Source organism: Eurytemora carolleeae, unplaced genomic scaffold (genome assembly GCF_000591075.1).
Source record: "Eurytemora carolleeae unplaced genomic scaffold, Eaff_2.0 scaffold1214, whole genome shotgun sequence".
Taxonomy (NCBI): Eukaryota; Metazoa; Arthropoda; class Copepoda; order Calanoida; family Temoridae; genus Eurytemora; species Eurytemora carolleeae.
The window spans coordinates 3333-18261 of record NW_019397115.1 but is presented as its reverse complement, the minus strand read 5'-3'; the positions used below and the strand labels follow the sequence as shown (position 1 = coordinate 18261).

Here is a 14929-nt window from a genome sequence, read left to right as displayed (position 1 = left end):
TTTGAAATATCAAGGGTTTACACCATCAGATTGCAAAGTTTGAAATATCAAGGGTTTACACCATCAGATTGCAAAGTTTGAAATATCAAGGGTTTACACCATCAGATTGCAAAGTTTGAAATATCAAGGGTTTACACCATCAGATTGCAAAGTTTGAAATATCAAGTGTTTAAACCATCAGATTGCAAAATTTGAGTTTGTGGCGAGTTTCAAATTACTTTCATCAATAAAAGGTCAAATGAAAAAGAATCTGTTAACCCATGTTTAAGAAAACTCACCATCAGTATAGTAATATTCAAGCTGATATGGACTATCTGTAGACACAGAATATGGTCCATGAAGGACCTCAGTTCCATACATATTGAATTGTGGTCCACCACCCTGGTTATCATAGTCCTGTGGTCCATTAGATTCTGGAGGTCCATGTTGTGGTTCCAGATTACATAATCTGACATCTTGTGCCCCATAGTAATCTTTATTATGTCCCACATCACCATGTAGTTGTGGTCCACATTCAACACTAGGCTTCTGTTCCTTTACACACAATTCACCAGTTTGTGGTCCATAACTATAATATTGTGGTCCAAAATCCCATGAGTCCGATGCAATTTCACCACTTTGTTTATAAATACTTTTACTATTTTGGTAATTTTCTACCTTTTTTATGTTTAGTTTTGGATTCAATTCATGACCATGTGTTTCAAGTACACTCTTCAAGATTCCATGAATTTCCTGTACATTTGTGGCATGTACACTCTCCCTGGAACCATGGGCCTCTTGTACATGCGTCACATGTACACTTTCCTGGGGATCATGTACCTCATCCACATGTGTGGCATGTACACCCTTTTTGGGACCATGCACTTGTTGTTCATGGCCTGCTGCACCCTCCTTGCAACTATACTGTGCAGGATTGGAACTTATTTCCTCTTGGTTTCCATATTTTGAATATTTGTCCAAAACGCTTTTAGAAGATTTTCTACCATCTAAATATGGTTTATTACTAGGCCTGGACACGTAATTGCATTAATTGAATATGTATATTTATTTTGGAAGACTAATTAGATATTAAATAGGGTTCTCGATCAAAAGTTTAAGTTGCTAACTATCATTAACAATTATCATCCCTAAACTTTTAAGTAGGTGAAAAATGATAAATCAGAACGACCAAGGAGCGTGCAAAGTAGCTGAAATAGCCCTAATCGATAATTCACTTCAAGAACGGTTTTTAAAAATTATAAAGGGAATGTCCAAATAGTGTCCAACCCTAGGGAATGCTGGTTTTTGTGGAAAAAAAACATATTTTTAACAAAATACTGAAACTACATCAACTCTAGATACTGCGTGGGGGTAACTATAAAAGCAAAAATAGTAATACTTTAAAAATTTGTATTGTGGAGGTGTATATTTTATCTAGAGGTCGTGGCCGGCCAACAAAGAGTTTAAAAGACACAAATTAAAATATTGATTTTATGCTTAGAATATTTACTTTTTCAATTAAAAAATTTTCAAAAAAAAACCTCTATCAAAAAAAGTAATAGGAGAGATGATGGGTGGGGATATTTATCTCAGGAAAATATACAACCCTGTAGAACATCATTTAAGGGAGTGTTAGCAAACAAAATAAAAAGGGTACCGGTAGAATCCGAATCAAATTTGCAATAGATTTTTGATTTTAATAACTTTATAAGCCATGATTGTAATGTTAGAGAATATTCATTCCAGGAATTTTAAGGATTTTAAATAATGAAGACGATATTTTCAATCAATTGATCGTTTTGACACTTTTCAGTCGAGCGCGACTGATGAAAAATGCCGCACATCAATCACTTTTTCCAAAAACTGTTCCAGCCATAAAATCAAGTTTTCAGCGAAATGTGAAGGTTAAATACAAATAAAAAATATGAAGTATGTAATATATAAAGTATAATTGAATGATTTTCGGTTTGAATGGTAAAATGTAATTAAGTATATTTACAATGGAAATTTACAAGCACTAAGCCTTTTCAACCATTTACTCATTACAGGGGCTATATATATGGATAGAAGTAACATATCGAAAGACTCCAAATTTGATTTGAATTCCACTTATACCCCCTATTATTTTTCGCGAACACTCCCTTTAAACATCTAGCATGCAGGGCCAGGACGATATTATGGATTAGTTTCTACAACAAGTAAGAATACTCACCAAACAGACCACCAATAAATTCTGAGGTTTGACTTGCCAATCCTAGAGAATCAAGAATAAGTATAATTTAAAAGGTGATGCAGTAAATATCTGAATATTACGTACAGGGTGTCTCAAAATACAAGGTACTAAAACGAACCAAACAAGGTACTAAAACGATTATGTTCGTAAGGAAAGGAATGCTTAGAAAAAACACAATTTAGAATTTTGTAAAACTTCTCAGAATTTTGTGGAATATTTTAAAATTTCAAAAAAAAAATTTTTTTACGTAACCAAGTTTTTTCCCATTGCATCGGGATGACCCTAGGATAGTTATTGTCGAAAAAAAATACATTTAATATTTAAAATATTAAAGCGAAATGAAGCTTCACTTTCATCAATATTTTCATCAAATTAAATAAGGTATTGTCTTTTTTTCTTTTTTATAGTTTTGTTTTGTGGTACAATAAATATTTAAGACTCATGTATAAAATACCCCTTGTTTTATATATACTTATAGATAAAACTTGATACAGCTCTCGTAAATTACAAGTCCAGCGAGTCTGCAAATTTCAGTACGGTTAACCCTTTCAATTTAGATTTTTCGTATTTGCTCTTTAGTACTTTTTTTGGTGGTGTACTTTAAATATCAAAGTAAATAAAGTAAATAAGCTGCTTTTGCCGGATTTTGAATGATAGATCAAAATAAGGTGCACTTCGTGAGCTATACAGCAGCCTACCCATTTCCTCACCTCTACATGATGATGTATCTAGACTTGTTGGTTTGGATGGAGCAGGCTGACCTACTCCGGGTCCGGGTGGAGGACGAGCAGAACCAGGAGGAGGCGTAGGTTCATCAACCTTCTTTTCTCCAGAGTCACCTACAACAGAATAAAGAATTTGAACCGCGTCGCTGAACCGCCATTTACCGGTTCTAATTGACCGCCAGCTCAAACCTCGAAACACTGAACATAAATTTATGTGAAATCAACCATGTTTGAACTGCGTCAAGACGCGGCTCAAATTCTTTAAATTCGGCCTTAAAAGGTTGTAAATATTCATGTTTTTCATAAATCTTGAAAATCGCGTTGATTCGGATGTGGAATAGACCCATTTCACTTGATAAGTTCTTTATAAGCTGCTGTTTAAACTCTTTGCAATATAAGAAATATCGAATACGCATCAGATTTCCACAATTCTATAGGTCTCTGCATTGTTGGTTCAACCCCCACACTTCTTCTTAAATGTAGATTTCTCGTATATTTATATTTCTATATCTATTTTATTTTGTATGAGCACGTATAACAAATTTAAAACAATACATCAATTTAGATTTTTAAAAATCTGAATAAATAATATGTGTATCAATATCGTACGTTTGAGCTTATTAGCTCTATCTAAAGGTTTGAATAGATTTATTAATAAGATAAAACTAATTGATTTCTTTTTATAAAAATTTTAATTTTATATTCAAAGTTTTAAAATAAAACATAAAAACAAATTCTTAAAACTCTTTCCACAGATGACGCTCTTAGAAAGAAAAAGAAAATTCAGAGAAATAAAGATTTGCATTTTCTATTTCTAAACTCACAACATTTATAAGTGTCAGATTAATTAATTTTTAATTTCTGATTCGATTGATCTTTTTTCAGCTCTGAAAACTTAAGATTGTGATATCCTTAATCCCGATCGGTTAATTAATCTTGAGATTAATAATAAAAGGAGAACAAGCATTATTTAATCTTGAGATTAAAAAAAGAGTGGATCAAGCATTAATCCCGATACCCACCATTCAAAAGTTCCCAGCTCTGGTTAGAGAAACAAAAACAATAATATCTAATTTTTACTTGATCAGACAAAGGTTTCCATCTTTGCATGGAGGGTCACTTGAAATTACGCTTACAGTCCCTTTAACAGCAGATACAAAAGAGACAGATAAATATGATTTACAGACGGTTTATAAGTTTTAACATATGACGTTCAGGCTTTTGTAAATTTTAAACAATTTTGAGAAAATATTGATTTATTAGTCATATTTTAGAAACGTCCAAACTGGATATATTCAATAGGGAATTAATATACTCCCAAATATTGGGAGCTTATTTATTTTATACAAACAAATTAATGGTTTAAAATATATTACATCTAGAAATATTTTACCAAGATTTTAACCTCTTTTCTTGAGATATTCTGGGATTTGAATTGTTTCTTCCTCTTAATCTCTTTGGATTTGCCAGATTGAATATCTGGAGAGATTTACAAAGGGTAGCGAGGATTTGAGATTTGAGTTTCTTTTTCTCCTTTATCTTTTTATGTCTGCCAGATTAATATCTGGAAAGATTATAAAAAGTCGCGGAGGTGATAAATTTGTTGAGATTTGAGGTCATTATCAACAGAGGGGTCGGTCAACCTTTTCTTTTGATGAATTGAGATTTGAGATTTGAGGTCATTATCTTTGGAGGGGTCGGTCAACCCTTTCTTTTGATAAATTGAGATTTTAGATTTGAGGTCATTATCTTTGGAGGGGTCGGTCAGCCCTTTCTTTTGATAAATTGAGATTTGAATTTTTTTTCTCCTTGATCTTTTTATGTCTGCCAGGTCAATGCCCGGAAAGATTATAAAAAGTAGCGGAGGTACCAATAGAAAATTCGTTGAGATTTGAGGTCATTATCTTTAGAGAGGTTGGTCAACCCTTTCTTTTGATAAATTGAGATTTGAGATTTGAATTTTTTTCTCCTTGATCTTTTATGTCTGCCAGGTTAATGCCCGGAAAGAGTATAAAAAGTAGCGGAGGTACTTATAAAAAATTCATTGAGATTTGAAGTCATTATCTTTAGAGGGGTCGGTCAACCTTTTCTTTTGATAAATAAGATTTGAGATTTGAATTTTTTCTCCTTGATCTTTTTATGTCTGCCAGATTAATACCCGGAAAGATTATAAAAAGTAGCAGAGGTACTAATAAAAAAAAGGAGTTGTCCTATTCCAAAGAATTGTCCTGTACCCAGATATCATCCAGTTCCCAGGAGTTGGACTGTTCCGAGGAGTTGCCCTGTTCCCATATGTGGTCCTGCTCCAAAGAATTGTCCTGTTCCCAGATGGTTTTCAATTCCAAGCAGTTGTCATGGTCCAAAGGATTGTCCTGTTTCCAATAGGTATCCAATTCCCAGGAGTTGTCCTGTTCCGGGGAGTTGCCCTGTTCCCATATGTTGTCTTGCTCCAAAGAATTGTCCTGTTCCCAGATGGTATTCAGTTCCAAGGAGTTGTCATGCTCCAAAGAATTGTCCTGTTCCCAGATATTATCCAGTTCCAAGGAGTTTTCCTATTCCGAAGAATTGTCCGGTTCTGGGGAGTTGCCCTATTTCCAGGAGCTGTTCTTTTTCCAGGAGCGGTTCCTGTGTCCTGAAGAGCTTAGTGATCCCAAGATTAAAAGTGATCCTGAGTTGAGTGGCAATCCTGTTTATTCTCAGGAGTTGTTCTATTCCCGAGAATTGTTCTGTTCCCCAGAGCTGTCCTGTTCCCCGAAGTTGTCCTTTCCCCAGGAATTGTCCTGTTCCCTGGATCCTAGGATAATGGGTGATCCTAAAATGATGGGTGATCCTAAGAATACAGCGATCCTGAGTTGGTTGGCGATCCCTGTTTGATGGGTGATCCCTGTCTTCATGAGATCAACTGGTCTGATGAGATACACTCCCTACATATATTGTCCTACTCCCCAGATCCCAAGCTGATGGCTATTCCTCAGATAATAACTGATGCAGAGTTGAAGGCTGATGTCTAGATAATGGCTGATGCCATGTTGATGGCTGATACTGAGATGGTGACTGATTCTGAGTTGAAGGTAGATGTTGAGATAATAGCTGATGCCAGGTTGATGGCTGATGCTGAGATAATGGTGGATGCCGAGCTGATGGCTGATACTGAGATAATGACTGATGCTGAGTTGAAGGCTGATGTCAAGATAATGGCTGATGCCAGGTTGATGGCTGATGTTGAGATGATGACTAATGCTGAGTTAAAGACTGATGTTGAGATAATAGCTGATGCAAGGTTGATGGCTGATGCCAGGTTGATGGCTGATGCTGAGATAATGGTGGATGCCGAGTTGAAGGCTGATGCCAGGTTGATGGCTGATGCCGAGATGATGACTAATACTGAGTTGAAGACTGATGTTGGGATAATGGCTGATGCCAGGCTGATCTTTGCTGGTCCACATAAATCATTTACCAAGGCTGATGATGGACTGAAAACAGATATATCAAATGCAGATTTTTTGGTAAAAAAGCAGATTTATGAAGGTATGGATGAAGAATATGAAGACAGATGTTTCTCGATTACTACGGATAACGGACTAGGTTTCACATTAAATCCTTACCCGATCAATGATGAGGATATACTAGAGTAGCAACTTATCAGCCCACCAGCTTAGAAAACACACCCAGAGAGAGGGTTACCCATATGTCTGCCAGGTCTGTGACCTTTGATGTGCTGCACTTCAAGATGTTGCTAGGCATCAAGCCTCAGCCCATCCAGGTCTAATGGAATGGTTCCAGACCAGTTTGAAGAATCCCTAGATGATCACAAGAAATTATTAGATCTATTAGAAGATGCGGGTAATAGTTGCAGATTTCACTGTTCTAATTCAACCCTGGAGAAATTCAGATATCTGGTGCAGGATGATGAGTATACTGTACACAAGGTTATTCATGGTGAGAAATTGTGTGATCTCACTGTGGAGCTGCATGCTCCACTGGGTGAGGATCCCAATGCTCTGATTGAATCTGGTGAACTTGATATGAAGGATGAGAGGGCGACTGTACGGAATCTGGAGTTTGGAACTAATCTACTTGATGAGGGTTTGAGTGATCTCACAAAGGAATGTTTAGCTCCTACCTATGTTGGTTCCTAAGCTCAGTATGAACAAACCTGTAGGATGAAGGATGGTAGGATGACTGTAGGGAATTTGGAACCTGAATTTGATACTTCAGATGAAAGTTTGAGGGATAAAGAGACGACTGTGTGGAATCTTGAACATAAACTTTCTGCGTATGATGAGAAATTGAGTGATATCACAAAAGAAGGTTTATCCCCTAGCTGTGTTGGTCCCAAAACTCTCATTGAAACGAATACTTGGTTGGTGGAAGATGGAGAGACGACTGTCCAGATCAGAGTTGGTCAAGAGTTTGCAAAACCAGAGAATTTGTTGGACACAAATAAGGCATTGCTTAATATCTTTGGTCTTGTGGCCAAGGCGGGCAGGGGTGCAGCAGAGCTACCAGATCCAGATCTTGGACTGATCATCAGAGAGGAGACGACTGTAAGGAATCCGGTTTGTAAAACTCAGCCCACATTTGATTGGATGAAGAGTAGTAAAACTGATCAATTTTCTGTTACTGTGGCTAATCTGGGCAGGGGTGTAGCAGAGCTACAAGTGGATTCTGTATCCCATGGTTGGAGAGCTAAGTCTAGCCAGAAAGAGTTTTTGAAGAAGACTGGTGAAGTTGATAACTTTAAGAAGAATGACGATTGTAAGAGGAGTGAAGATTTTATCAATGATGAAGGCTCTGATAAGACTGATGATTTTAAGGTTGATAAATTTAAGAAGAATAACGATTGTAAGAAGAGTAAAGATTTTAAGAATGATGATGGCTCTGATAAGACTGATGATTTTAAGGTTGATAAATTTGAGAAGAATAATGATGGTAAGAAGAGTAAATATTTTAAGAATGATGATGGCTCTGATAAGACTGATGGGTTTAAGAAGACTGATTGTTTTAGAAGGACTGAAGATTTAAAAAAGAGTGACGTTGATTTTAAGAAGACTGATGATCCTAAGAATGATGGAGATTCTAAGAATAATGGCGAGTCAGAAATAAGTTTTGAGCTTGAAACAAATTGTGATCCTGAGACAAATTGGGGTCCTGAGAACCATTGTGATGTCAAGTTAATGAGCGATCAGGGACCAATGAGCGATCTTTGGATGCTTCTGGGATATTCTGGAATGGGTGAGACCTATTGGTCTGGAGTTTGGTTTGTTAAGATTCCTGGGGTTGATGAGATCTTCCGGTTTAGTGAGAGTCCCTGGATGGAAGAAAATCTATTGGCCTGGATTGATGAGATTTCCTGGTTTGAAGAGTTCTCCTGGATTAGTGAAAGTTCATGGTTTGAGGAGATTTCCTGGTTTGGTGAAATGCTTTTGAGTGATGAGGTATCCTGGTATGAAAAAGAATCTTTGTTTTGGGAGATATCCTGCTTTGATGTGATCTTTTGGGTCAAGATCTCTTGGTTTGTTGAGGTTTCTTGGATTGGTAGAGTCTCCTGGTCTTGTGAGGTATCCTGGTATGACTGGGACCCGGAGAATGGTGAGTTGTCACCTGGACTTGGTGAACTGAATCTGAGCAGAAATGGAGGAGAAAGGACTAGACCTGATCTTGAGCCTGTGAAGATTGGTTTCAGTGTGAAGAGGTTCTTGACGAAGTTGTTCACGGGACCTTTAGGAGGCAAGGAATGGGATGAGAGATACCGGTACCTTGTGAAGAAGATGGAGATCCAACCAGAGATTTTAGACTTGCTCCGTGATCTCCCTGTGTCTGCCGGTCTTGCGATCCGGAGAGATTTACAGGGAGTAGAGGAGTTCTATTCTTTGATCTCTGGTAAGGATGTGGTCTTGGAGAGGGATTTTGTGGATCTGACTTCCCTGGTGGCCCTGGCTGGCTACAAACTCCAGGCAAGGAATATGACAGCAATGGGTGCTCAGGTCATGGGAAGCTTGTTGAATAAAACTGAGTCCACGGATGATAACTGCTGGGGGTTAAGAGGGAAGGAGATTCCACAATGTCTGCAGTGCTATGCTCTTAGAGATATCAAGTTTGGATTCATTACTTATTCTGTTCTTGCTGGATTGCTGTTGAAAGATGTGTTTCCTGATCCGGATGTAATATGCAGGTTCCTAAAGTGTGATCAGATTACAGCTATGAACTGGTTCTTGGAGTTTGTCCTGTTGTCTCTGGAGGCTGCAGAGGAGCAGGCCTGGAGTAGAGAGGATGTGATTAGATCTCTGAGGTTGCAAGATTCCAGGGATAAGCTGTGTGAAGCTCCACCGTCTTTTGTTAAACTATGGTTGGAGATACTGGGTTCCTGGCCAACTTTAACATCTTGGGGTTGCAGGTTCTTGTTGCCATGTAGAGAATGGTTTCTGGTTCAGATCTGGGTCCTAGCCAGAGCCAAGATTTAGTGGTCGGATGATGGGGTGCTGAGGTTCCCTAGGGATGAAGACCTGGAGTATTCTGGATTCGGGTTATCCTTGGAGGAGATTGGAAACCAAGCCTGGAAGGAACCTGTCTTTGGTACCTGGAGTATGGTTCATCCAGCTGGAGTGAAGATCCCGTTCCTAGAGTTTGATGTTAGCTCCACTAAACCCTGTGAGATCGGGATGAGATGTTATGAGTTGGGTTGGTGCCATGATGATGAGCTCATTGAAGGGACTGGAGGACTGGACTATTATGACCTGGACTTTAAGTTTGAGATCCCCAAGGAGGTTGAGGAGATTGAGGTCTAGGTGATGAAGTGCTTAAGGACACTTGTATTAGTCTTGAGTGAGGGAACTATTCTTGGTGATTTTTCTTTTCAGGTTTGAGTGATGGCACACTAAGAATTCTTGTTGTGTTTAGAAAGCAGTCGCAGGATGCAGCCGAGTGAATTCTCGGACACCAGTAGCGGGGTGCAACTGAACTTTTTTTTCTTTTTTCTCGTTGGTTGGGGAGTGTTACGCGACCAAAAGTCTCGTATATATATAGAAGGATAGAACACCCCTGTGCTGATATTCCCTCAGAGTTTCTGAAGCATCCCTGGAGTTTGTACTGTGTGTAGAAGACTGTATCTGAGAAGAAAACTGCCCAAACCAGTTTTAGTTTATATAATATTATATTGTTCGTACATTTTCATACCAGTAGAGATTTGATTTTTAATGGAGTTGTTCGCCATTAATTTGGTCTTTTCTTTGTTCAAGTGATATTTTGTGGAGGCGCAACCTGGTATGATTTTTACGATACATTTATTAAAGTATGATTATTTGGAATAAATTAAAATCTACAGGTTTTTATGCCCAATTGAGCTTGGTTTATGGATTTATTGTATCATTTTGCTTTATTTACGTCATTATTTGGGCTTTTCCTGTAGTTAAATATAAAAAGAACTTAAGATTATGTTTTTAGTTGAATTTCTGCTATGCTGAATAAATCCTGAGTTCTTTATTGATTCGTTCATCATGAAGAGAGGAGATAGAAATTACGACAAACCATCGCAAAATACCACAAGGTCTATATATAGCGCTTAGTCGCGTAACAATAAATATCTTAAATCATATTTTTCTGTCTTATATAATCTATTTTTAACATGCGTAATTTCAAGTGACTACTCGAAAAGTGTTTATTTCTGTAAGTTTCTCTATTGCTTCTTAAAAAAAAACAAGAAACGCGCGAGTCACTTTTGCAGAGAAATCGCAAATAAAATTTAAACTGAGCTGACCTGAAAATTTTAGAATGTGATATCCTTAATACCGATCTGTTAATTAATCTGGAGACTAAATTCATGAGGAGAACAAGCCATATTTAATCTGGAAATTAAGAAAAAGAGTGGATCAAGCATTAATCCTGATATCCACCATTCTAAAGTTTCCAGCTCAGGTTAGAGAAACAAAAACATTAATATCTAATTTTTACTTGATCAGACAAAGGTTTTCATCAGACAAAGGGTCACTTGAAATTACGCTTACATTCCCTTTAACAGCAGATACAAAAGAGGAATGACAGAAAAATATGATGTACCATTGGTTAATAAGTTTTAACATATAGTTGTGTAAAAACATATTATTCAACATAATTAATCATCATTAATCCTATCATGTATTGTACATATACGTAATATGACGTTCAGGCTTATGTAAATTTTAAACAATTTAGAGAAAATATTGATTTATTAGTCATATTTTAGAAACGTCCAAACTGGATATATTCAATAGTGAATTAATATACTCCCAAATATTGGGAGCTTATTTATACAAACAAATTAATGGTTTAAAATATATTACATCTAGAAATATTTTACCAAGAGATTTAAAGATATCATTCTTTTTAACCATAGCGGTCTTGAAGTCATCCACAACATTCTTTCGGACATCTTCAAGATCCTCGATAGTGTCTCTCTTTACGTAACCCTGGTATTTTCAATATCAAATTTTGAATATATTGATAAAAAACATAAATATAAGATATGGATATGGAAAGTATGACGCTGATCAAAAACATGGATATGGAGTATGACGCTGATAAAAAACATGGATATGTATATGGATATGGAAAGTATGACACTGATAAAAAACATGGATATGGATATGGAAAGTATGACGCTGATAAAAAACATGGATATGGATATGGAAAGTATGACGCTGATAAAAAACATGGATATGGAAAGTATGACGCTGATAAAAAACATGGATATGGAAAGTATGACGCTGATAAAAAACATTGATATAAGATATGGATATCAAAAGGATGAAGCTGATAAAAAAAATATGGATCTGAGATATGTTTATGGATAGGATGAAGCTTGTTAAAGCTGAGGCTTCATGCCGAATTATATATCAAATTATTTCTAAAGAATGTCAGACTTTCTAACACCTTTATCTTTTCAACCTTATGATTTAAACCTTTGATATTTCAAACTTAGACTATTTGATCTAAAAAAAAAATTTAAGACATCAGGTTGCAAAGATATGGGTATTAAAAAATCAGAGTTAATGGCAAAAAATTCTGTTTCTTCACAATTTGTTGCAATCCTATTAACTTTGCCTCTTGATGTTGTAGAATCTTAATGTTTTAAACCTTGAATATTTGATCTAACCTATCAGTGCATTTGATTTCCCTTTGGTTGCAAAGATAAAAGGATGCTATATTAGTGTTCGAGGAAAGTGTTTTTAACTTGTTTTATTCTTTAAAAAGTAATTTTACGGGTTTTAAATTAATATCAATTACTCAAATTCGACAATTTTACTCAGGATGTATTTTTTAATGAAAGGCTCCGTACAAATCGATCCAGTAGAATATTACATTTAAAACCTTATTACTTAAAAGTTTGCTTTTTATTTCTGTTACGTCCTAAAAATTGCATTCATACGCTTAAATTAACAGATGGAATCCAGAAATGGGGGATGTTTTCAAACACTAAAATATGTTTATTAATGCTTAAGTACTTTTTTAAAAATATGTTGAAAATAAAAATGACATTTCATATTGAATTCCTTTGCAATAGCTTTATATTTGCTAGCTTCAACAGCTGATTTCCCAGCTGTTTCAAGAGATTCAGCAGCTTTCTTCGCTTGCTTCGTAAACTAAAAAAACCGTTTAAAGGGACTGAAGTCGAAATTTGATGTGATTCTTCACTTTCAAACCTTTAATTATCTGCTCAAGAATAAATGAAATATCCAGAGCTGGAAACTTTAGAATGATGGATATCGAGATTAATGCTTAATCCACTCTTTTTCTTAATCTCCAGATTAAATATTGCTTGTTCTCCTCATGAATTTAATCTCCAGATTAATTAACAGATCACATTCTAAAGTTTTCAGCTCAGGTTATTGTTTAGAACTTTGAAAATGAATTATTTTTTATTGTGACAACTAAAACTAAAACTAAAAGTGACAATTGCGCATTTCAGCTTCAGCAACAATGTAGGAAATCAACAGAATTTAACACTTTCAGTCTGGAAAAACTACGATATCTTGAAAAATTACGACATCAATCCCTTTAATTATGATTAAAAACATTTAATTCATTTCTTTTCTCAAACACTGAAATCGAAGCTTGTCTTAAAAATGTAAATTGCTTTTAATTTACTAAGTTAATTTAAAATGCTCATACTTTCATTAAAATATCTAGAAAATTCTGTTAGATTAGTGTTAAAAGTTTTCGTAAAATATCTTCTATTTCACATTCTTATGTGGAGAAACTAATTTTAAATTTATCAAAAAAAGTGTTTTCAAATTGTTTTGTCCCCTTGTCCCCTTATTTACCTGTTCTATATTATGAAATAATTCTTGAGCAACCTCTTCTGTAGAACTTTGTCGAGATTCAGATAGACCCCTTCTACCCCCCCCCACACTCCTCCTCAGAATTTTTTTAATCCCCTAGACCCCTCTTCTTCCCAACCCCCACACTATTCTCCTCTCTCCTTTCTACCGATCCAAGAGAAGAGAAAAAACGATAATAGCATTTTTTCTTCATTAAGAAACTCCTCCTACATATATTACCACTGACATACCACTAAAATAATACACTAATAATTTTCTTTAAAGGGACTGTAAGCGTAATTTCAGGTAGTCCTCCATGCAAAAATGGCAATGCCCGATTCAGAAAAGAACCCTTTTGACTTGTCAAAAATTAGAATTTTTCTTCAGAAATTTGTGGAAAAAAATAATATTGAAAAAAAATTCTGGTTTGATAATCATACAGCGAAATTAATATTTTATTTGGAGAACTATTTCTTCAAATAATATTATATTTCAAATTCAATAGAAAATAAAATAGTCAGTCCTGATCAAAAAAAAGATAAACAAGCTTTAAAGATTTTTGTGCCTAAAATAATCAATAATTAATTCAGTTTTAAAAACATTAATCAACACATTTATAACTTTGATTTTAATTATCGCAAACTGCCAATCTAATAAGTCTCCTTTCTTGGAAGTGACCTGCCAAGAAAGGTTTCTTTAAAAGGAAGTGGGCGTGGCTGTAGCTCGACCCTGGAGATCGACGTATTATTTCCGTTGGGACATGATACTTTGGCCGGAGGTTTATTGGTGATAATATGAAGGAATCCGTCTAGAAAGTGATCTATCAAATAATTTCCTTGTAATCTATACTAGAAGTGACTTATCAAGGAAATAACCTACCAAGAAAATGATTTATCAAGGAATTAACCTGTCAAGAAAGGTTTCTTTGTAGGAAGTGGCCTACCTATAAAGGTATCCGGCCATTTATAAATTTCCTTGTAACCTATAATCAAAGTGACATATTAGGGAATTAATTTATCAAGGAAGTGACCAATCAAGTATACGATTTATCAAAGAAGTAACCTTTAAAGAAAGTTACGACCTATAAAAAATAACTTATCAAGGAAGTGACCTACCAAGAAAACTACCTTACCAAGGAAGTGACCTATCAAGGAAGTAACTTATCAAGGAAGTAACTTATCAAGGAAGTAACCTATCAAGGAAGTAACTTATCAAGGTAGTAACCTATCAAGGAAGTAACCTATAAAGGAAGTAACCATCAAAGAAGTATCCTATCAAGGAAGTAACCATCAAGGAAGTAATTTATCAAGGAAGTAACCTATCAAGGAAGTAACCTATCAAGGAATTAACTTATCAAGGAAGTAACCTATCAAGGAAGTAACCTATCAAGGAAGTAACCATCAAGGAAGTAACCTATCAAGTAAGTATCCATCAAAGAAGTAACCTATCAAGGAAGTAACTTATCAAGGAAGTGACCTATCAAGGAAGTAACCTATCAAGGAAGTAACCTATCAAGGAAATAACTTATCAAGGAAGTAACCTATCAAGGAAGTAACCTATCAAGGAAGTAACCATCAAGGAAGTAACCTATCAAGTAAGTAACCATCAAGGAAGTAACTTATCAAGGAAGTAACCTATCAAGGAAGTAACCATGAAGGAAGTAACCTATCAAGGAAGTAACCATCAAGGAAGTAACC

At 35.6% G+C, this 14929-nt stretch overlaps 1 protein-coding gene across 1 annotated transcript; it reads left to right on the top strand.

Moving 5' to 3' along the window:
* Positions 1–7080: 7080 nt before the first annotated feature.
* Positions 7081–10511, top strand: LOC111711994 (uncharacterized). The gene is made up of 2 exons (XM_023486495.1): positions 7081–10200; positions 10381–10511. Exon 1 carries the CDS (start codon positions 7101–7103, stop codon positions 9399–9401), a length of 2301 nt encoding a protein of 766 aa, XP_023342263.1. The 5' UTR covers positions 7081–7100; the 3' UTR covers positions 9402–10200; positions 10381–10511.
* Positions 10512–14929: the final 4418 nt, after the last annotated feature.